The sequence below is a fragment of the Mobula birostris genome, chromosome 24 (assembly GCF_030028105.1).
Source record: "Mobula birostris isolate sMobBir1 chromosome 24, sMobBir1.hap1, whole genome shotgun sequence".
Classification (NCBI taxonomy): Eukaryota; Metazoa; Chordata; class Chondrichthyes; order Myliobatiformes; family Myliobatidae; genus Mobula; species Mobula birostris.
This window is the reverse complement of record NC_092393.1, coordinates 49,878,303-49,897,613: the sequence shown is the minus strand read 5'-3', so window position 1 is coordinate 49,897,613 and position 19,311 is coordinate 49,878,303. Positions and strand designations below refer to the sequence as shown.

Sequence of the window (19,311 nt, the reverse complement as noted above, 5' to 3'; positions counted from 1 at the left end):
GAAGATGGATGCCGTTCTGAATGCAAGCTGCTGACTTATCACAGGTTGTTTAAAACCAACAAACACCAACAGCCTATATATCCTGGTGGGTATCGCTCCCTCTGATACAAGAAGGATGGTAGCCAGCAAGGAAGAACGACTCCGTCAAACATCAGATGAGAGGCACCCTCTACATGGTCATACACCTACACCCAGCCGCCTGAAGTCAAGGAAGAGCTTCTTGAACAGTGTTGTTCCATTACAATCAACCCCATCTGAAGCCCGTATCACCTTGTGGAAAGACCAGCTCGCCAGTCTCAAACAACCCTCAACGATGGAAATTCCACCGGATGACAGCCTTCCCCCAGGAGCTAATTGCAACTGGGCAACTTGGAAGTGCCTTAACAGACTTAGGACTGGTGTAGGTCGTTCAAAGGTGTCACTAAGCAAATGGGGATGTACAACCAGCCCGACAACTTGTGAATGTGGAACTGAGCCACAAACTATGCAACATCTCCTGCAATGCCCATCGCTAGAGGAACCCCGTACTGTTGCAGATCTTGCCGAATTCAACAACGAGGCAGAAAAATGTGTCCAGTTCTGGCTGGGCCATGTATAGACTGCCTGTAGACACGATAAGACGATGACTTTGGATGAAGTTTGAGGCATGTTTGGCTCTACTAGAAGAGATTTTTATGAAAATGCAAAATTCTTATCTGAAAAGATTACAAACATATCCAGTAACTAATGTTCATTTACAGCTAAGTAATAGATCCTTCACTTCACATTCCTGCTCTAACAGTAGAAGGGCATAAGATTTTTGGGTCATTAGGTTCTCTTCTGGGGAACGTAAGACCTGTACAGAAGAGATGTTTTGCACCTGAACTGGAAGATGACTAATATCCTCGTGGCAAGGTTTGCTAATGCTTCCGCAGTGAGGTTTAAACTAGAGTTGCACAGAGATGGGAACCAGAGTGCCAGAACACTTGAAGAGGTTGTGGAGATAGATGCTGGTAAGACCTCAGACGAAGTTAGGAATCAAAAGGTTGAGCATGGTGCAACTAGTGTCCTGAGCTGGGTATATTTCAATGCAAGAAGTATCACAGGAGAGGAGGATGAGCTCAGGCCATGGATCAACACCTAGAATTATGATATTGCAGCTATTACTGAGACTTAGTTGCAGGAGGGGCAGGACTGGCAGCTTAATATTCCAAGTTTCTGTTTTAGACATGACAGAGGGGGAGGGATTAAAGGAGGAAGAGGGGATTACTAGTCAGGGAAAGTGTCATACGGTGCTCCATCAGTACAGACTGGAAAACTTGTCTAGTAAGGCATTATGGATGGATCTGAGAAATAAGAAAGGTATGACTACATTGATGGGTCTATATTACAGACTACAAAACAGTCCAGGGATTTACAGGAATAAATTTGTAGAGAGATCGCAGACTGTTGCAAGAAACAGAAGGTTGTTATAGTAGATGATTTTAACTTTCCACATCTTGCCTAGGACTCCCATACTTGTAATGGTACTAGATGAGATAGACTTTGTCAAATGTGTTCAGGAAAGTTTCCTTAATCAGTACATAGAAGTCCCAACTAAAGAGTGTGTGATACTTGATCTGCTATTAGAGAATGAGACAGGGCAGGTGACAGAACTTTGTGTAGGGGAACACTTTGTATCTAGTGAGCACATTGCCATTAGTTTCAAATTAAAAATGCAAAAAGGTGCGTCTGGTCCGCAGGTTGAGATTCTAAATTGAAGGAAGGCCAATTTTGATGGTATCAGAAATGATCTGGCAAGTGTGGATTGGGACAGGCTGTTTTCTGGCAAAGGTGTACCTGGGAAGTGGGAGGCCTTCGAAAGTTAAATTTTCAGAGTACAAAGCTTATAGGTGCCTGTCAAAATAGAAGGTAAGAATAACAAGTGTAGGGAACCTTGGTTTTCAAGAGATATTGAGGCCCTAGTTAAAAACAAAAAAAAGACGGGAAAGCAGGAACAAATGAGGTGTTTATGGAGTACAAGAAATGGAAGAGAACACTTAAAGAAATCAGGAAGGCTAAAAGAAGACAAAGTTGCCTTAGCAGACAAGGTGAAAGAGAACCTGAAGGGACTCTACAGATACGTTACAGCAAAAGGATTGCAAGAGACAAAATTTGTCCTCTGGAAGATCAGAATGGTAATCCATGTGTGGAGCCAAAACAGATGGGGAAGATCTTTAATAAATTTTTGCATCTGTATTTACTCAGGAGATGGACGTAGAGTCTATAGAAGTGAGACAAAGCAGCATCAACTTCATGGACTCTGTACAGATTACAGAGGAGTGGGTTTCTGCTGTCCTGAGACAATCGGTGGATAAATTCCCAGGGTCTGACAAGATTTTCCCTTGGACCCTATGGGAAGCAAGTGCAGAAATTGCCAGGGCACTAACAGAGATATTTAAATCATCCTTAGTGACAGGAGAGGTACCAAAGGATTGGAGGAGAACCAATGTTGTTCTGCTGTTTAAGAAAGGCTCTAAAGATAAACCAGGAAGTTATAAGCTAGTGAGTCTGATGTCAGTTGTGGAAAAGTTATTGGAAGGTATTCTAAGGAATTATATATACAAGTATTTGGATAGACATGGACTGATTAAGATAGTCAGCATGGCCTTGTGCGTGGTAGGTCATGTTTAACCAATCTAATAGATTTTTGAGGAAGTTACCAAGAAAGTGGATGAAGGCAAGGCAGTGGATGTTGCCTACATGGATATGAGCAAGACATCTGACAAGGTCCCGCATGGGAAGTTCATCAAGAAGGTTCATTTACTCAGCGTTCAAGATGGGGTAGTAGGGGGGGGGGGGGCGTCACGTGATGGCGTGGGATTGAGACGTGTAAGTCCAGCTCTCCCGCAACAAATCAGTAAAGTACCGTTTAAACAAAACAAAGTTAGTAAATATTTTCTGAAAACTACTTATAAACTTTGTAAGACTACTTTACGATATGCCTCCTAAACCGCAACAAAAGAAGTCTGCTGTTGCGAAGCAGCCACGAGACGGGTAGAAAAAAGGGCCTACTGCAACGATGGAGCCTCGGACTCAGGTTGGATCTCCTTCGGTAGAACAGGGAGCAATGGTGGTGGTAACGGCTTCTTCGAAGAAGACACCGGAAATGCGCATGCGCAAAGAAGAGCGCATGCGCAAAGAAGAGCGCATGTGCAAATCGACACAACGCAAACTACAAGAACCGACAGCCACTGCAATTGAAAATGACTCAGAGTCAGAATTGGATTCTGCAGAGAACACAGATGAAGAAGAGGAGGAAGAATTGGAAGCGATTGGAAGTAAAGGAGATGATAGAGATATGAGAGAGGCTATATTGCAGTTAACAGCTGAATTAAGAAAAGTAAGAGAAGAGCTTAGAGATACGAAGATGTGCTATGATAAAGTTATGGCAAGACAGGACAAAATGGATAAGAAGCTTCAGAAGATGGAAAGAGCAATGGGGCATATGAATGATAGAGTGGAAAAAACAGAAAATGATCTGCTTGTCTGGAATTCGGAAAGAAACCGACTCTTGGAGAAAGTGGACATGTTGGAAAATTTTAGTAGACGTAATAATATTAAAATTGTTGGTCTTAAAGAAGGTACGGAGGGAGATAGACCAATAGAATTTTTTCAAAGATGGATCCCGGATGTTTTGCAAATGGAAGAGGAGGTTCGACCAATTGAAATTGAGCGGGCACATAGAGCTTTAAGACTAAAACCAAAAGATGACCAATATCCACGATCGATTTTAATAAAATTCTTAAGATTTCAAGACAAGGAAAGGATTCTACAGGCAGCTGCTCGAGCTGCCAAAGATAGAAAAGGGCCATTGAAAATGGCAGGGAACAAAGTTTTTTTCTACCCTGATATAAGTTACGAACTTTTGAAGAGAAGGAAGAAATTTAACCCAGTGAAAAAAATCCTATGGGATCATGGTTATCAATTTACATTGCGTTATCCTGCAACCTTGAAGATTTTTTTGCCTGGTGGAGAAAAAAGATTTTTTGATGGCTACCAGAAAGCAGAGCAGTTTGTGCGAGATTCTCTGAATATTCACCAGATACAAGAACAAACCCAGGAGAGCGAGATAGATTGAAGATGAAGATTGGGTTAAAGAATGGACTTGTTGGATTTTTGAAGCTGGGTGAATGTATAAATATATTATTAATTATACGAGGGGGGTAAGAAAGGTTAAAACTGGAGGAATATTAGTTGGGAATAGTAATACTAATTTTTCCTATATATATATATAATGTTTTTTTGTTGCGGGGGAGCTGGAAGAAGCACTGATCGATTGCTACGCTAGTCATGTGTGCAAGCGTGGCTTTTGTCACGACCCGTAAAATGGAGGGGGGTAGTGTTGTGTATCCTTTCATTCACAACATTAGTGGGGGGGTATTTTGTTTTTTCTTTTTTTGTTTTTTTTCTATCTTCTTTTTTCTTTCTGCCTGGAAGGTTGGGAGGGAGACACATAGCAACATGGTGAAGTTTAAAGAGATTCCCCAAGGAACTATGAGAGTTGAGAAGATAAATAATGTTTTAGATTGGAGTAACTTTGTTAAGAATAATGACTAATTTATTGAATTTTTTGAGTTTTAATGTTAACGGGCTTAATGGACCAGTGAAAAGAAAAAGAATCTTAACACATATTAAAAAAATGAAGATAGATTTAGCTTTTTTACAGGAAACGCACCTAACAGAAACAGAACATCAGAAACTAAAGAGAGATTGGGTGGGTAGTGTTGTTGCGGCTTCATTTAATTCAAAAGCGAGGGGAGTAGCAATTTTGATCAATAAAACGTTACCAATTAGAATACAAAATGTAATAACTGATTCTGCAGGGAGATATGTGATTATACATTGTCAACTTTCTTCTGAACTATGGACTTTTATGAATATTTATGCACCAAACGAAAATGATGCAAAATTCATACAAGAAGCTTTTCTGAATTTGGCGGATGCGCATGAAAAAATATTAATTGGAGGAGATTTTAATTTTTGCTTAGACCCAGTCTTAGATAGATCAACCAAGGCTGTTATAAAATCGAAGGTAGTAAATTTAACTTTACCATTGATGAAGTATTTAAATTTGATTGATATATGGGATAATCAATCCTAAAGAAAGAGACTATTCGTTCTACTCCCATAGACATAAAACTTTTTCAAGGATAGATTTGTTTCTATTATCAATGCATATTCAACATAGAGTGAAAAGTATGGAATATAAAGCAAGAATATTATCAGATCATTCCCCTTTATTAATGACAATAATAATGGCTGATAAGGAAGAAGTGGCTTATAGATGGAGATTTAATTCAACATTACTAAAACGTCAAGATTTTTGTGATTTTATGAAAAAACAGATTCAATTTTTTTTGGATACAAATTTTCATTCAGTGGATGATAAATTTATATTATGGGATGCGATGAAAGCATATCTTAGGGGCCAGATAATAAGTTATACGTCTAAAATTAAGAAAGAATATATGGCAGAACTAGATCAATTGGAAAAAGAGATTACAAAATTAGAAAAAGAATCTCAAAGATATATGTCAGAAGAAAAACGAAAACAACTTGTCAATAAGAAGTTATAATATAATACGCTTCAGACATATAGAACGGAAAAAGCAATTATAAGAACTAAACAAAGGTATTATGAGTTAGGTGAGAGAACACATAAAATTCTTGCCTGGCAGTTGAAAACAGAACAAGCTTCCAAAACAATAAATGCAATTAGAACAAGGGCAAATAAAATATCTTATAAACCTCTTGAAATAAATGAAACCTTTAAAAATTTCTATTCTGAATTATATCAGTCAGAATCCCAAAATGATGTTAACGAGATAGAAAGGTTTTTATCACAAGTTTCTCTTCCAAAATTGAATTTGGAAGAACAGAAGGGATTAGATATGCCTTTTACATTAAAAGAAGTTGAAGAAGCTTTAGGATCACTCCAAAGTAATAAATCTCCAGGAGAAGATGGTTTTCCACCTGAATTTTATAAAAAATTTAAAGATTTATTATTTCCTCTTTTTATGGAACTAATACGTCAAGCAGAAAAAATACATAAACTTCCAGAATCTTTTTCAACAGCAATTGTAATAATATTGCCAAAAAAAGACAGAGATCCTATGAAACCAACATCATACAGGCCTATTTCTTTATTGAATACGGATTATAAAATAATAGCAAAAATTTTATCGAATAGATTATCTAAATATTTACCAAAATTAATACATATGGATCAAACAGGATTTATTAAAAATAGACAATTGGCAGATAATGTAACCCGGCTACTCAGTATAATTTATTTGGCACAAAAAAGGGATGAGAAGAGTATAGTAGTAGCTTTGGATGCAGAAAAAGCATTTGATAGATTAGAATGGGATTTTTTATTTAAAGTACTAGAAAAATATGGGTTAGGAACATCTTTTATAAATTGGATTAAAACTTTAAATTCTAACCCTAAAGCTGAAGTAGTGACAAACTCTCAAATTTCAACACCATTCCAGTTAAAAAGGTCAACTAGACAAGGTTGTCCACTATCACCTGCTTTATTTGTATTGGTGATAGAGCCATTAGCAGAACTAATTAGAATTGATCCAGATATTATGGGTTTTAGAGTTAATCAGGAGGAATATAAAATTAATCTTTTTGCCGATGATGTTTTGATCTATTTAACAAACCCACAACATTCGTTACATAAATTATCTTCTGGATTGGATGAATATGGGAAGGTATCAGGTTACAAAATAAATTGGGATAAAAGTGAAATTTTACCTCTTACTAAAGGAGACTATAGTCAATGTCGATTAGTAACCCAATTTAGATGGCCGGTAAATGGTATAAAGTATTTAGGTATAAGACTTGATAATGATGTAAAGAATTTATATAAATTTAATTATTTACCACTATTGAAAAAAATTCAAGAAGATCTTGACAAATGGATGATATTACCAATAACATTAGTAGGTAGAGTCAATGTTATAAAAATGAATATATTTCCTAGATTACAGTATTTGTTTCAAACATTACCAATACAATTGCCACAGAAATTTTTTCAAGAGTTAAATAAATGTGTGAGAAAATTTCTTTGGAAAGGTAAAATGTCAAGAATATCATTGGAAAAATTGACATGTAAATTTGGGTTAGGAGGGTTACAACTTCCAAACTTTAAAAACTATTATAAAGCAAATCAACTTAGATTTATTGCATCTTTCTTCGATGATCGAAAACCAGCATGGATTAAAATAGAACTAGACAAGATAGGAGAAAATAGACCTGAAGATTTTATATATAAATGGGAATCTAAATTGATACGGGAAAAGAAAGAATCTCCTATATTAACGCATTTGATTGATCTATGGAATAAGATAAATGTTGATAATGAAACACAGAAATCTCTATTAGCAAGGAGGCCTTTGTTCCAAAACAGACTTATTCCTTTTACAATGGACAATCAACTTTTATATAATTGGTACCAAAAAGGGATTAAATTTATAGGAGATTGTTTTGAACGAGGTATATTGATGTCATTTGAACAATTAAGGGATAAATATAAAATATCTAATAATACTTTCTTTTGTTACTTTCAATTAAGGGCTTACTTAAAAGGTAAACTGGGTCAAACAATGTTTTTGCCAAAACCTAATGAAATTGAAATTTTAATACAAAAAGGGAAAATTAAAAAATTTGTTTCTTGTATGTATAATTTGATTCAAGAACAGACAATTAAACAAGGAACCCATAAGTCAAAGCAAAAATGGGAAACAGATCTGAATATTAATATTGATGAAACAAATTGGTCAAGACTTTGTCTTGACAGTATGACAAATACAATAAATGTTTGACTTAGATTAGTACAATATAATTTTTTACACCAATTATATATTACACCACAAAAAATAAATAGATTAAATTCAAATCTATCTGATAAATGTTTTCGGTGTAATCAAGAAATTGGTATTTTTTTACATTCTACTTGGTCTTGTTTTAAAATTTAACCCTTTTGGATAAATTTAAGAATCTTATTGGAACAAATTACTGGAATTCAACTTCCACATAACCCTGTATTATTTCTATTAGGTGATATTGAAGGGATAAAACCGAAACTTAAATTGAATAAATATCAGAAAGAATTTATAAAAATTGCATTGGCAGTAGCTAAGAAGACTATAGCAGTTACTTGGAAATCTGATTCGTATTTAAGTATGGATCGTTGGAATAATGAAATGGTTAGTTCTATTCCACTCGAAAAAATTACTTACAATTTAAGAGACAAATATGTAACATTTTTGAATATTTGGCACCCTTATTTACAAAAGATAGGATGGCATATTTAAGTGTTCCGATAAAGACTTTGGTCACTTGGGGAAAGTAACGAATAATTATACCAAATTTATTTTGAATCCCATGGAGCATGTGGAAACCTTCCAACACCCAGGCGGCTCTTTTCTTCCTTTCTTTCTTTTTTCTTTCTTTCTTTCTAGGTAGGACTTTATATGGGGGGGGGGGTAGATTCTATTTTTTCATGTATTCCTTTTGAAAATTCAATAAAAATTATATTACAAAAAAAAAAGATGAGGTAGTAAATTGGATTTACAGCCACTGGCTTTGTGAGAGAAGCCAAAGAGTGGTAGCAGAGGGTTCCCCCTCTGACTAGAGGCCTGAGACTAGTGGTATGCCACAAGGATCAGTGCTGAATCTGTTGTTGTTTGTCATCTACATGAGAGTATGGTTAACTGGATCTGCAAATTTGTGATAACAGCAAGATTGGGGTGTCGTTGGACAGGGAGAAAAGCGATCATGGCTTGCAGAGGAAATGTTGAAAAATGGGAGATGGAATTTAACGCAGACAAGTGCAGGGTGTTGCACTTCAGCGGAACCAACCATGGTAGGTCTTACACAGTGAATGGTTGGGCACAGAGATGTGTGGTAGAACAAAGAGAAATGGGAATACAGGTCCGTAGTTTGTTGAAAGTGGCGTCACAGGTAGATGTAATGAAAGTAGATGTAGGTGTAGAGTTGTAATGAAAGGTTTTGGTACATTGGCCTTCATAAGTCAAAGTATTGAGTACAGGAGATGGGATGTTATGTTGAAGCTGCATAAGATATTGGTGAGGCCTAATTTGGAATATAGTGTGCAGCTTTGATTCCTGACCTACAGGAAAGATCTAAGGTTGAAAGAGTACTGAGAAGAGTACAAGAATGTTGCTGAGTTTGGAGGCCCTGAGTAAATTTTATAGAGAGATACAAAATTATGATGGGTAAATGCAGGCAGGAGTTTTCCATTGAGGTTGGGTGGGACTACAACCAAAGGTCATGGGTTAAAGGTGAAAGGTGAAAAGTTTAAGGGGAATATGAAGGGAAACATTTGGTCCCGGTGCAGGTCAATGGGAATAGCCAACTTAAACAGTTTTGGCATGGACAATATGGGCCAAACGGCCAGTTTCTGTGCTGTACTTTTCTATGACTCTACTCCTGATTTTGGTGACAGCAGTTTTGATTTTGGTGTTAACTTTATAAGCTGAACAATTGTGCATTTCTACCTAAACAGGAATCAAGACCTACCAAAGCAGAGCAACACATGTAAAATACTGAAGGAACTCAGCAGTTCCTCCAGCATTGTGTGTGAGTTACTCTGGATTTCAAACATCTATAGAATATCTTGTGTTTATGATTTTCTACCAAAGCAATGTTTTTTTTTTTTAAAAACCTCTTATGATAACATCCCAATGTTATCACCTCATCCAAAATACCTGTTTTTCTGGACCTTCCTGCCTGCCTTTTTTGATGTGCTCAGGGGATAGAAAACAGTTTATTGATTGAAACAAATACCTGGCCTCGAGAATAGGTGCACTCCATCTCTGGACAAAAATGCTAAAATAGAAATAGATTTTAATGTAAGAGTTGGTTGGACTTATCCAGCTGACACAGCCTGAAGATTGAGTAAATGGGCTGTCTGCTGGAGGCAAGGATGGAAGACAGGAAACGGGGATTATGAGGCTATTACAAAGAATCACAGTACCACGGTAAAGTACAGCACAGAAACAGTCCCCTCGGCCCATCTAGTCCATGCCAAGCCATTTAAACTGCCTACTCCCATCGACCTGTACCGGGACCTTAGCCCTCTAAAACTTTATCGTACATGTACTTATCCAAACTTCTGTTATATGCTGAAATCCAGCTTGCATGTACCCACCTGCACTGGCAACTTGTTCCACACTCTCATGATCCTCTGATTGAAGAAGTTTCCCCTCATGTTCCCCTTACACTTTCCACCTTTCACCCATTACCAGGACCTCTGGTTGTAGTCCCATCCAACCTCAGAAGAAAGGAGAATGATGGTAGCAGTGTGAGAGAGGAGTTGCAAGTGTTGTGGTGGTGACCCATGGGGGCAGAGTAGCCAGTAATATTGCTTAGATGTAAGATGGCCCTAAATACAAGTAAGCATCTTTTTTAAAAATCTGTGCTTCTTACTTCCATTTAACACACAATTCTCTTCTGTACATTTACCTGGATTTCCTAGGTATAGGTCACACCATTCCTAGAGTGGGGATCACAGTCTAATCTCTCACATGCACTTGCACTGAGCTTCAGTGATGAATAGCACATTCCTGTGTTTTTGGGACAGGACACAAGAGTCATTTTTTTTAAGCCCACTTATATGAGAGTTGGAAAACCATTAAGCGTTGTGTTACCAAGTTACTGAACAAACATGTCTTTGCTACAATTCGCAGTAACAATGGGTCAAGCATGTGGACATCCAGCACATCATGGAAATGTGGCTTCTTCAAGAGACAGGTTTGATACCTCATGATATATCCACACTGTTTGAAGAGCTGATTGGATCAACCATAAATTAAACTAATATGATCATAAAAAATCCAGTTGCTAATTTGGATGGTTTAAGTGATTCATGGATAATACCCCACAGCATTGTTACTGCAGATCAGATAAGAGAAGTGGAACAATACAATATAATTTTCACTGAAGCGCGTAGAGCAGGCGGTAACATTTACACATTGGTTGACACATAAGAAAACTCCTTAAAAACTGTATTGTCAATTATAGACATAGCTGGAATTTGTATTATTTTGGTAGTTGTTAATAAATAATTATGAATTATTATTCATATTATAAATTATGCAAATTAGGCAGTTTAAGCATTAGATAAGAAATTACTATTATAGATCTTGACTTAAGTCATTTATTTTTGAGCTGTACAGCAGATTCTGCTCATGGCAAATCCATCCAAAAAAGTATACCTGAACAAACAAGAATTGTTTCCCGGTTTTCTGCAAAAGCTAAAGGAAACCTACTCAATAGACAATAGGTGCAGGAGTAGGTCATTCAGCCCTTCGAGTCAGCACCACCATTCACTGTGATCATGGCTTATCATCGACAATCAGTACACTTTTCCTGCCTTCTCCCCATATTCTTCGACTCCACTATCTTTAAAAGCTCTATCTAACTTTTCATGAAAGAATCCAGAGAATTGGCCTCCACTGCCTTCTGAGGCACAGCATTCCACAGTACCACAACCCTCTGTGTGAAAAAGTTTTTTCTCAACTCCGTTCTAAATGGTCTGCCCCTTATTCTTAAACTGTGGCCTCTGGTTCTGGACTCCCCCAACATCGGGAACATGTTTCCTGCCTCTAGCGTGTCCAATCCCTTAATAATCTCAGATCCCCTCTCATCCTTCTAAATTTCAGTGTATACAAGCCCAGTCGCTCCAATCTTTCAACATATGACAGTCCTGCCATCCCGGGAATTAACCTCGTGAACCTCCGCTGCACTCCCTCAATAGCAAGAATGTCCTTCCTCAAATTTGGAGACCAAAATTGTACACAATACTCCAGGTGTGGTCTCACCAGGGCCCTGTACAACTGCAGAAGGACCTCTTTGCTCCTATACTCAACTCCCCTTGTTATGAAGGCCAACATGCTATTAGCTTTCTTCACTGCCTGCTGTACCTGCACGCTTACTTTCAGTGACTGATGAACAAGGACACCCAGATCTCCTTGTACTTCCCCTTTTCCTAACTTGACACCATTCAGATAGTAATCTGCCTTCCTGTTCTTGCCACCAAAGTGGATAACCTCACATTTATCCACATTAACCTGCATCTGCCCACTCACCCAAACTGTCCAAGTCACCCTGCATTCTCATAACATCCTCCTCACATTTTACACCGCCACCCAACTTTGTGTCATCTGCAAATTTGCTAACGTTACTTTTAATCCCTTCATTTAAATCATTAATGTAAATAACTGTGGTCCCAGCACCGAGCCTTGTGGTACCCCACTAGTCACTACCTGCCATTCTGAAAACGACCCATTAATTCCTGCTCTTTGTTTCCTGTCTGCCAACCAATTTTCTATCCATGTCAGTACCCTACCCCCAATACCATGTGCTCTAATTTTGCCCACTAACCTCCTATGTGGGACCTTAGCAAAGGCTTTCTGAAAGTCCAGGTACACTACATCCACTGGCTTTCCCATGTCCATTTTCAAAGTTACATTCTCAAAAAATTCCAGATTAGTCAAGCATGATTTCCCCTTCGTAAATCCATGCCGACTCGGACCTATCCTGCTACTGCTATCCAAGTATGCCGCTATTTCATCTTTTATAATTGATTCCAGCATCTTCCCACCACTGATGTCAGACTCAAATGAAGTTTTAAAATTTTAGAAGTTATATCTCACACTAGCTAACGTCCTCCAATTCTATAAAGAATTTGACCTTAGAAAATCAATTACATCTTGCTAGCAATTGGATCGAAAGTAAAACTAATTAAAAACTAACTAAACTTTGAGAACTTGTGTTTGGAATTTCAAATTTACTTTAAACTTGTCAAAGTAAGGCACCCAGTCTAATCAGCAACATACCTGAATGTCAGCCAAGAGCTCCTGCTTGCGTTGTCGGATGTTTTCTAGCTCTATGACTTCTTCTGGAGTCAGGTCTGCGGGCACTAAAAGTAAAGACATGAATACAGTGAGCCGGCGAGATCACTAATGCGGGTACAACTGCTGGTTGGCAAACCTCAGCTGTTCTGACCTTCAATGTCACCTGACCCGTGTTTAAACTAGTCAAGAGCTGCCTCACATGCTTGGTGCCTTCTACTTCTCCCTCCCCAAACCACTAATTAATTATTCAGAACTGCCTAAAGCATTTGGCAGAACAGAATAATGCCAGAGTTTGCCCTTCCTTTGATTAATGTATGCATGTTCACGTAAATCCCAACACGTAACACAGCATTTCCAATTTTTAAGTTAATGTCTACTAAGCAGTTACAAAGATTCCACATTTCTAATTGAATCAAATTAACACAGCTATTGATGTGTATGATGAGACTCAATTTCTAAATTCAATGTTATTTTCAGCACAGCCTTATCAGGCACTGTAAAATATGTGGAACAGCATACGAAATTACAATGCAGGAACATCTGGGCTCTATTAAGTCAGCATTGATGGAAATGATAAGCAAAACAGCTAAGCTCACTTTATGGTTTCTGATATTATAAACTATTATCAATTCAAGATAACGAGTTATAAAGATAAGTGTTGAGATTGACTGCAGCTTCCTTTTCATGTATCACATAAAAACTGGATGAAACTATCACACAAGACTATCTTTTAAGTGAAGTCAATACTTTTGACACAGCAAAAAAAGCATTCATTTACAGAACACACAACTAAATTTTTCACTGGTAAGAGCAAGTTCTGGCCACTTATCTAAAGAACCATCACATATCAACAACTGTTTTTTTTTTAAAATAAGTCTTTTACTTGTGCATAGGGTCACTCAGAGAATTGGGTTCAGGAACGGTCACAAATGGGATAAAACACTATTTAGCATCAGTGCAGGAATTCTCAGTGTCTAGGACAAAGAAGTGGGCAGAAAAAAATCATTGCAGAGAATACTTAACCAGCAAAATGTCTTTTTCCAAAAGTTCCCTTCTGGGAAGTGTTATAAGGCTATTAAAAAGCTTCACACCATCCTAAAAGTTTCTTCCCCCATACAGTTAATCAGATTAACCATTCTAGTTAGCCTCCCCACATCCTTCTATCTACTACCTCAGTCACTGTGCTGTAATGTAATCAGAATCAGGTTTAAAATCACCAGCATACATCATGAAATTTATTTCACGACTGTGCTGTTTGAATTGTAAATACATGCTGGTATTTATGTATTTCTGCACCTGAACCTTGAACTTATTTTTATATAAATCCTTATTAATTGTTAAATGCTGTTATTCATTGCATATGGCACTAACAGACCACAGCAAATTCCTAATACATGTAAATGTGTATGGAGAATAAAGCTGATCCTTGATCCTTACATCTGTAGCAAGTCCAGAATATATGCTTCAGGGTATGCAATATAAATGAAAGATTGATGATAACTCAAACATGTTTCAGAAAACTAGATCTTTAATGCTATCAGTGAATTTTAGTTAAGTAAAATATTCAAGCTAGTAATGCCTCAGAACTCTTCCAACCTTACATTCTGAACATGGTCCATCCACCATCAGTTTTAATAGGACAGAGCAAACATCACTGCCCATTTTGTGCAACACAAAATACTGGAGGTCAGGTAGCATCTACAGAGGCATAAAGAGTTGATGCTTTGGGACGAGACCCTTCATTCAGCACTAGTAATGAGTCCTGATGAAAGTTGGTTGTTTATTCACCATCATGTTATCATTTTGTATGTTGCCCTAGATTTCCAGCATCTGCAGAATCGCACGTTTATAATTCACTGTTCATTTTATCTCATTTTTACATTATAACCCCAACTTTCCAGTTCAGAGAAACAACCCACTGGTTGCTTAGACTATGATTTCCAATGTATGCACTTCTCACTGTTATCCCCTCACGTTCTTCAGAAATATGCACTGAAGCTCCCATGATGACACAGCCTCATGTGAATGCAATTTTCTGTTTCCACTGAAGAATTCAAACCAGTTATAAAAAAATTGATTTATACATTATTTTCCACAACCTTGGGCCTCCCAAAGAATTTCAAGTGGTTGCAATGTGCGTGGGCTTTATGAAGTCCTTCATTTATATTAGACTCATAGACTTGCATTATGAATTCTTTGCTATTGCAACAAAATATTTCTTCCATCTACAGCAATCCACAATGCAAGTTTCAAAAAAAAAAATGCATAAGGCAACGTCCCTTCAGTAAACACCAGAAAGAGCAAGAAATAACAGACAAAAAATTGTAAATCAATATATTGTGGGATTTCTTTGCAGGATTAACTATTTCCAAAACAATAAACACATATTGTTGCAATGCACTGAATTTTTGTCATAAGACATGCGGTTGATTGCTTTGTTTGTATAGCCCGGCCCCTGGTTTTACTCTCAGTGGTCTGGGACTTGATTAGCTTAGATAACTTGGCATTGCAAAGGACTTAAAACATGAGAAAAATATTTAAAACAGAATTAAGTAAATATTTAAAATGCATAACAAGCCAGTCCATCAGGAACTTTGAAACAGATTAAAACTCTCAGTCATGCATATAACCATTAGCCCAAAACCAAAAAAAAGGTCATGGTACTGGCAACGTGGCCCCAAGACAAAAAAAAAACCTTCGTTAAAATATGACCACAGTACAATTACATACAATTTTCCAGAAATATTTTCATTTCAGTCTGTTTTGATAGGGGTTCAATATAACATGGAACGCAGAACAGTACAGCATCAGAGCATGCCCTTCCGTCCATGATATCTGGGGCCAGTCATGATGCCAAATTCAATTAAAGTTCAAAGTGCAAAGTAAATTTATTTTCAAAGTACATATATGTCACCATATACAAGCCTGAGATTCATCTTCTTGCAGGCTTACTCAATAAATCCATAATAGAATAATAACCATAACAGAATCAATAAAAGACCGCATCAACTTGAGTGTTCAACCAGTGTGCAAGAGACAACAAACTGGGCAAATACAAAAAGAAAGAATAAATAAATAATCACAAACATGAGATGAAGAGTCCTTAAAAGTGAGTCTGTAGGTTGTGGGAACATTTCAGTGATGGGGCAAGTGAAGTTATCCCCTTTGGTTCAAGCCTGATGGCTGGGGGGGGGGGGGGGGGTTAATAACTGTTCCTGAATCTGATGGTGTGAGTCCTGAGGCTCCTGTACCTTCCTCCTGATGACAGCAGTGAGAAGAGAGCACTGGGTGGTGGGGATCCCTGATGAAGGATGCTGCTTTTCTGGAACAACGTTTTGGGTAGATGTGCTCGGTGGTGGAGAGGGCTTTATCCGTGATGGACTGGGAGGTATCCACTACATTTTGTAGGATTTTCTGTTCAAGGCCATTGGTATTTCCATACCAGGCTGTGATGCAGCCAATCAATATCCACTGCACATCTTTTGAAGCATAGCTCCTAACTGCCTGCACATGATGTAAATCTCACCCACACATCAGTGACAAAATACCGGATTCTGATCCATATCCATTCACTCTATGTTCATGTGCTCTTCTAAATATCTTTCAAACATCATTATTATGTCTGCTTCTACCTCCACCCCAGTAGTGCGTTCCAAGCACCTTGCATTCTGTGTCAAATTTTATCTTGTACATCTCCTTTACACGTTTTCCCTCCTCACCTTAAAGCTCCGCTGTCTAGTATTTTACATTTCCACCTTGTGGGAAAGATTCTACGCATGCTTCATTAATACAGTAAACTTCCATCAGCTCTCCTATTAGCCTCCAGCGCCCCAAACAATCCAACTTTGTCCAACCACACCTTATAGCTAATACTCTCCAATGCAAGCAACCATTCTGTTGAACCTTTTCTGTGCCCTCGCCAAAGCCTCCACATACTTACTGCAATGCAGCAATCAGAACTGCACACAATACCCCAAATGTGGCCTAACCAAAGCTTTATATAGCTGCAATATGACTTATCAACATTTAAGTTCAATGCTCTAACCGATGAAGGCAAGTATGCCATACGCCTTCAACATCTTCTGTGCTCATGTTGTAACTTGCAGTGAGCTATGGACTTGCACCCCAGGATTCCTCTGTATATCAAACCCCTAAGGGTTCTGCCATTTAAGGTCCCCTTTCCCTTTACACTTGACCTCCCCAAATGCAACACCTCACACTTTCTGGATTGAACTCCATCTGTCAGTTCTCCGTATCTCCAACTGATTAACATCTTGCTTTATCTATTGATAACCTTCTTCATTATCTACAGTTCCACCAATGTTTGTGTTGTCTGCAAATTTACTAATCAAGCCATTTATATTTTTATCCAAATAATTTACATATAATCACAAGCAACAGAGGTCCCAGGACTGATTGATCCTTGTGAAATGCCACTGGTCACAGACTTCCAGTCAGAATAACACCCCACATCATTATCCTCTGTCTTCTCTAGCCAAGCCAATCTTGAATCCCGTTACCAAGTCACCACTGATTCCGTGTATCTCAGCCTTCCAGATCACTCTACCACAAGGGAACTTGATGAAGGCTTTACTCAATTTCCTGTATACAACATTGAGTTTTTTGAGGAGGCAACAAAGTTAATTGAGGATAGGGGAGTCAATCAAGTTCATAAAATATAACCTACCCTGCACAAAACATTGCTGACGATCCCTAAAAAGTCCGTGTTTTTCCAAATGTGAGTAGATCACACCCCTATGAATCCTTGCTCATCCTAAGAATCATTTCAGAGGATCTGTCCTGCGACCAGCATACAAGTACCATTATAAAGAAGGCACGGCAGTGCCTCTACTTTCACAAAAGTTTGCAGAAAATTCAGCACATCATCTAAAACTTTGACAAACTTCTACAGATACGCAATGGAGTGTATTCCTGACTGGTTGCATCATGGCCTGGTATGGAAACACTAATACTCATGAATGGAAAAGGCTACAAAAAGTAGTCGATACAGCCTAGTCAGTCAGAGGAAAAGCCCTCCCTACCACTGAGCACATCCAAAAGGAACGCTACCATAAGAAAGCTTTATCCATCATCAAGTACCCCAACCATCCAGGCCATGCTCTTTTCTCGATGCTGCCATTAGGAAGGTGGTACTGGAGCCTTGAGTTCCACACCAGGTTCAAGAACAGTTACTACCATGCAACCCGAATCGTGAATAATTTCACCATCTCAGCACTGAATTGATCCCACAACCTATGGAATCACTTTTAAGGATTCTATAACTCATGTTCTCAATATTATTTATTACTTGTTTATTTATTATTATTTCTGTATTTGCATTGCTTGTCTTTCTTTGCACATTGGTTGGTCATCTTTGTGTGTAGTTTTTTCACTGATTCTATTGTGTTTTGTTGTAGCTACTGTGAAAGAAAGGAAATCTCAGGGTAGTATATATACTTCGGTAATAAATTTACTTAGAATTTTGAACTTTCCCTCTCCAACAGCTTACCAACCACTGATATATCAGCAGTCATAATGCCCTTAAAACAGATGAACACCTAATAACCCAAGATCTACAAGTGCCAAGAGCTTAATTCAATAAATAGTTCCTTTGCTTGGAATACTGCTCAGGAGCTACCTGGAAGATGCACATTACTGATTAAAACAAAGCAGTATTTTCAAATAGACAGCAATGTCTGCGCAAAGTGACAAGCCAACGGCATACTGTATACCAACCAAAAGTGACAAGTTATCTAGTCATTGAGACTCATTTGTCTACAAGCCAATTTCTCCAATTCTAGTCAATGGTAGACTGACTGCCTAAATATTCTGAACATTTCATTTATCTTTATCTGTAGTGAAAATGCCAAAACACCATAAACAGTGTCAAGCAGAGCAGATGACACTCAAGCCAAGAAATATACTATGGTGAAACCTACCACTTTGTTACTACCATGTTAACAAATGAAATACTTAAAAAGCATAGACTACTTAGAGAGAATCCTTCCGGTTCAGTACAGGAACGGCTATATACCAATGCCTCTGAAGGTTGTTACCTTGGGGAAGAATTATTTTGTTGGGTCGAGGTAAATTGTCATCATAGACATGCCAATTAAGAATATGTTTGGAATGTTCCTAACCAATCAGAAATCATTCATTCCCATGCACTCCTTTGGTCTCAGACTAAAGAGATGGGGATCTTCCCTTGAAAAGCCAATATTTGAGGAATGTTATAAATTGACTCCTTTAAAAAAAATCCCATCAAAGAAAACCAGTGTTATAAGCATTAAAACTTTCAACATTTATATGATCTCTAGCATGTTTAAATATTTCACAAGTTCAAAGTTCAACGTTCAAATTTCATTTATTATCAAAGTATGCATATATTATACAACCTTGA

General features: G+C 37.8%; 1 protein-coding gene across 5 annotated transcripts in view; it reads right to left on the bottom strand.

The window, feature by feature from the left end:
* Positions 1–19,311, bottom strand: part of cyth1b (cytohesin 1b) — a 265,069-nt gene that overhangs the window by 68,744 nt on the left and 177,014 nt on the right. For all 5 annotated transcript variants that reach the window (XM_072242622.1, XM_072242617.1, XM_072242621.1 and 2 more), the window contains exon 2: positions 12,894–12,976. In XM_072242622.1, coding sequence (XP_072098723.1) covers positions 12,894–12,976 — 83 coding nt within the window. The remainder of the gene's footprint in view (positions 1–12,893; positions 12,977–19,311) is intronic.